The sequence below is a fragment of the Pterocles gutturalis genome, unplaced genomic scaffold (assembly GCF_000699245.1).
Source record: "Pterocles gutturalis isolate BGI_N339 unplaced genomic scaffold, ASM69924v1 scaffold13223, whole genome shotgun sequence".
Taxonomy (NCBI): domain Eukaryota; kingdom Metazoa; phylum Chordata; class Aves; order Pterocliformes; family Pteroclidae; genus Pterocles; species Pterocles gutturalis.
Window position 1 is genome coordinate 30,500 of NW_010125735.1, and position 5,356 is coordinate 35,855.

The 5,356-nt window shown below is 46.2% G+C and overlaps 1 protein-coding gene across 1 annotated transcript in view; it reads right to left on the reverse strand.

Annotated features, from left to right (window-relative positions):
* Positions 1–4,796, reverse strand: part of SIK3 (SIK family kinase 3) — a 33,665-nt gene extending 28,869 nt beyond the window's left edge. The window contains exons 1-2 of the mRNA XM_010078701.1: positions 4,755–4,796; positions 1,983–2,046 (exon numbers count right to left, since the gene is read on the reverse strand). Of these exons, the coding sequence (XP_010077003.1) occupies positions 1,983–2,046; positions 4,755–4,796 (106 nt within the window). The remainder of the gene's footprint in view (positions 1–1,982; positions 2,047–4,754) is intronic.
* Positions 4,797–5,356: the final 560 nt, after the last annotated feature.

The window sequence follows — 5,356 nt, forward strand, 5'->3', positions numbered from 1 at the left end:
CTTTACACCGAGAGTTTAGCATCCAGAAAGCCACAGCTGTCAGCCCCCCACCCTTCTGCAGCTCAGCACTACACCTTCGCACAAAAACCTTGGTCATGCGGTTGTTGAGACGATGTAAGCCCAGCGGTTCCCATCAAGCCTACCATAGAAAGGACGGACACTGTGTCAAAGCACCACGCAGACCAAGTTCTGCCCTCAGTAACAGGTAAGCCCCAGCCTCCATCCGCTGCACGACACCGTGGAAGAGCCAGAGCGAGTGCAAAGGGCTGAGATACTTTCTCTCAGCAGCATGAGGACGTGAGATTTCTCAGTACTGGAGATGCTAACGACGGCAAAGAAACCTTTCCAAAATGGGTTGCTGTTTCCTCCCCGTAAATTGCTTCCGCTGTTAGAACAAAGTCTTAGTGGCTCCTCAGGAAACTCTGATTACAAAAAGCTGAGACTTTAGTTTTTCCCTCTCTGCTCTAGCACCGAGGGCACGCAGAGCCTCGTGCAGTGCCTGAAAAATGTTCAGAACAGGCTAGCAGGGACACAGCCTCCCAGCTTCGGGCTGGAAAAGCGTCGGGGCTATTACATACCTGGCTGCTCCCAGCTATCCACAAGGATAAAATGCTGGGCAGCATAACGGAAATTACCCATGCTAATGAGCTGAATTTACTACAGCATAAAATATTTCAGAGAGCAATTAGATTTTCACTTTGACTCATGTAGACTGGGCAGCGTAACGGAAATTACCCATGAGCTGAATTTACTACAGCATAAAATATTTCAGAGAGCAATTAGATTTTCACTTTGACTCATGTAGAAGGCTATTTTTATAACCAAGAGAATTCATTCCAAGTTTGTATATGAGCTTGCACATAGTTCTGGATTTAAAAAAAGATGAGCCCATCTCTGCCAAATTCAACAGAAGAGGGAGAAAAAGAAAAAAGTGATTTATACTCTTCTGCGGTGATCTACACGCAAGCGAACTCTAATCCAGACTCAAGCGATTTTGCTGCAGGTATGGCTTGCTGCACAAGGTAAGATGGGTTTCACAAGCCTTCACAACTGTTGGGTGTCCGGCACCATGATTCATGTTTGAGGAAACAACTGGAAGACTCAGCTGGAGGAAGTTGGGTTTTTCACCAGGCGATCCACACTTTCCAAACACCAGCTACCGCTTGCTTCTTCCTTCTGCTGCATCTTCTCAGAGAAGAAATCCAACAGACACAGACAACCTTGAGAAGGCAGCATGACAACCATCTACAAAGGTATGAGGAGCTGCCTTTCCTGAGGCTCATGTTGACTAAGCTGGGAAAGAGCAATCCTCCAAAACCTGAATGTCACCTGCCACAAAATTCCAGTGTGTAAGTGAAGTTCTCTTTCTACAAGTTTCCTTACGGTCATGGCAAACAAACAACAGTTCTTGCAGTTGTGCTGCACAGATATTATTTTTTCCTTTAAAGACTTCTGTGGTCCAGAAAGCTCAGCCAAAACATTGTTAGCAGACAATGGAGTTTAAAATGGAAGTAACTAATAAATGCCAAGATAATATCAGATATCAGAAAGATAAGCGCAAACATGGTTTTGAGAACAAAATACTACAGAACCTCAGGACTGCCCGTTTCTTCGAAAGCTACTAACACACACCAACATTTCCACTACCATCAACAAGTTTCATCCAACTTGCTGGGAAGCAGAGTAGTCAGCAACACTTTAAAATGCCACTGGATGGCTATTGCCACCAACTGTAATCCCAAAGACAGCACAAAAGAGGAGCAGCACCACCTGTCAATGAAACCCAAAGAAGAAACAGAGGTTATGGAAGTTATTTTTCCATCAAGTTGGTATCATTCATCTCTTTACCCCTCTTGTCAATGGAAAGTTTTCAGGCTGAAGGGCATCTCTCAACTGAAACAAGAGAGCGTGGCAGCTATTTTCAGTTTACTGTAGATGACCAAGTGCATTATCTGATTAAAGAATGCAATAAATGTACTTACCAAATATTTCCCCTCCACTAGCATACTCTGTCACTAGATAAATCATCCGCTCCGTCTCCATAACCTGGACACAAGGACAGAAAAGTGACAGATAAGGAGACTGCCGCGTGCAAAAAGAAATGTAAGTAACTGGGAATTTTTATTCCTTCTGTAACACATTAACTGCTTCCATCACAAATATATTACTTTCCCATGCCTTACAGAGCTGTGCAAAGGAACAGACAGGAGCTGGGGAAGGAATCAGCCATTTTTAATCACTAAATCTTCACCTGTGCCTTCCTCCTCCGCTTCCCCTCCTGTCAGCGTTTGCTCCCCGGTCTTGTCCTGTTCCAGCAGCCTGGGAGACTTTCCAGGGTCGCTGTAACCAAACTAGTTCACCTTTCTAACCAACCAGTCCATCACAGGTGCTACAATAACCAGCACCACTTTGCCAAGGAGGAATATTCGCCGAATCAATAAGTGACTTGCAAATGAGTCAAGCCCTATTAGAAATAAACCAGAGCTCGGGCTTTGCTGTAGGGAGTCCCCACATTTCCAACAGGCAACACCCCATTTTTAAGAGTTTTTAACACACAGTGTTAAAGCGCAGCATCACTGTCTGCTCCTTGCTGCCTTTGCCTGCGCAGGTCAATAGTGATACTCTGGGGGCTTTCGAGAAGGCCTGGAAACATTTTGGTGTTGTTTTGGCTCTCCTTTGTTTCAAAGAGAAGTGAAAGTCCCCCTTTTGACATGAAACAGACTGTTATCCAAGGGAGAATGGGTGCCTGGAGCCCACCACTGCTGCTTCTCACCAAGAACTAGGACTCGAAGATGGAGACTCGGTATTTTAAATAAATACACGCCTGATCCAGACTACAGCAGTCGCTTAAAACAGGTGGATCACTATTATTCTGAACATTAAAACAGGAGTATAACAAAGCTGAACCTCAGTTCTGCTCAGCTGTCACAGGGAAAGACCTACAGCTCCCACCTCGTGGCAATCCTACACGTCCAGAAAACCCTTAGGTAGATGGTTTTAAGCACATTTCTGTTTCCAGACAGGACACCTTGTAAAATCCTATCACAGACACTTTTTCCTCTTTCAGTTTCACTTTTATAAGCTCAAGGAAACGTGATTTTAAAACTCAGATTCTTGATGAAAAGCTGTGAAAGGCTCCGCATTCCCAATGCCAGGTTTTAGTAGTTTTTATCTAAAAATAATTGCCCCTGAAAGTACCCAGAAAGAATGGCCAGATGAAACACGCTCTGCAGTTGGTACTCTTTTCTCACCTTAGCTGAGCTGAGCCACAAGTGTCACCTATTCAGGATCATATCAAAAGCTTTAGATGGAATAAAACAGGTTGAAAAACAGGTTTTCAGCTCAAAAAAACAGCTTTAAGGAGACAGTTCACAGAGAAGCATTCCCTGAGTACCTTAAAAATGCTACAACTCTGCAGTGTCTGCTGTAAGCATCTCGTACTTGGCGGTTTAGCCAAAATAGCTAAACATTAACCTTTGTCACTTCTACTCAGTGTTAACTCTTTGGAGTCCAGCTAATCACTCATATCTATCAAGCACGGATGAGAAGCAGACGGGGCTTGAGCAGACAGGAGTCGGTTCTAGGGAAAGGCAACTTCTATTGCGGGTTACAACTTCTTCCTTACACTGCACACACAAGAGTTACATTACAAAAGGAAATAACCCCAGCAGATTTCCCCCAGGATTTCAACTTTTTAATACTCCGATGCCTGCCATCTGAGCTGGGCAGCCACAAACAGATCACCCATCCTAATTAGTCTCTTGCGCCTCAACACTTCCCTGCGACCAAGGGCCCTGGGTAGCACTTCCTCTGCATTGCACCCCAGCCCAAATAAGAGCTGACTTCCCATCCACAGCTCGGCTGGAAGTCCCCTCCGTTCCCAGAGCAGCCTGTGATGGTGAGCGCTCTGGCACGTGTCCTGCTGCAGCACAGGGGCAGGTAGCTCTGCGTGAATCTGGCAGCTGGTGGTCAGCACTGGCAGGATCCTGGGAAGGAGCCTTTGTCCCACAGCTTTCCAGAACGGGAGACAGGGAGTCCTTCATCTAACACCTTTCAAAACAGCATTTAACATCTCACCAAGGTGTTGGTCTCCTTTATTCCTCTGCTCCCATCACTCTGCTGCCTGCTTGTCTCTGGCCTCTTGCCACTTCCTCGCTGTTCTGTTTGACCGTGCAGTCAGAGGGGCACCACCAAATACATGTGTAAAAGGCAACGCACATGGATTCTGTCTCTGGTGGCTTTGTTTGCAGACTAGAAATGCCAAACAAGGTGGAGAAAAAGTCTGCAAACAATATTCAAAAGCAGGTCTGCCGCTGCTATCGATCACCTTCCAGGAAAGCACAGAGAAGATCAGCAAGTCCTCAGGGCCACAGGGCAATCGGGCAGGCAGAGGAGAGACGGGGAGCTGCACGCTTTCAGTCCTGCTAGGGGATGAGGCTCACTCTCTCCCTTAAATTGAGAAGGGGAGCCCGCATCCAGTTTCAACTGGGAAACCGAAAAGCACACAATAGCCATAAACAAATGGCAAGAGGCCAGCCCACAGCGGAAGCATGATCTCCCAGAAAAGAGAAGGATTTGCCACACTTTCCCCCTTCTGCCCCTCTAATCAAAGTACTCTGTGACCTTGAAAACATAAAGGACTTTCCCAGTGTTTCACCTAGGAGAAACGGAGGGATAACCCTAGAGAAAGCACTACTACAGAGTGTAAAGCTGTAGTGCAGAGGGATGGAAAACCCACTGCAGAGTGCTCCTACCTGGTATAACCTGATGATATGTGGGTGGCAAAGCATCTTCATGATCTGGACTTCTCTAAATATCTTCTTCAGGTTCTCTTCATCCAGCTGGGTCTTATCAATTATCTTTATAGCAACCTAGCAGAAGGAAACACAAGAGAGGTTAGTTAACTCAATTGCATATAGGAAAAGCATTTTTAAAAACAAACACTGCACGTTAGACCCTGCTGTGCTGAACATGGTACAAAAACAGAATACGTCGTCCATCTCAGAGAGCCTGGGATCTCTGAGCAGCCTCCCCGAATCCAGCCAGCTGGCCCTAATGCAGGTAGGAAGACGCTTTGTTTCCGAGCCCTCTGTGTATTTTCTCTACAGAGGGTACCTCGTTAAGAGAGCAGTGCTGCAGAAGGCAGGGGGGTTTTCAGGCTGATGCCCATTCTCACAGTATAGCATGTCCACAGCAGCACGCAATGCTGTGCTGAAAAGCAAGTTAGTTCTGAACTCCTGGATATATTTCACGCGAGTCCAAGCTTTTCTCCGCTTTGCTCAAAGGAAGCAGTTTTGCACATCTCACCACCCAGTTTCACTCATCAGCCTTGCCACTGTTGTGCCGCTGGAGGATG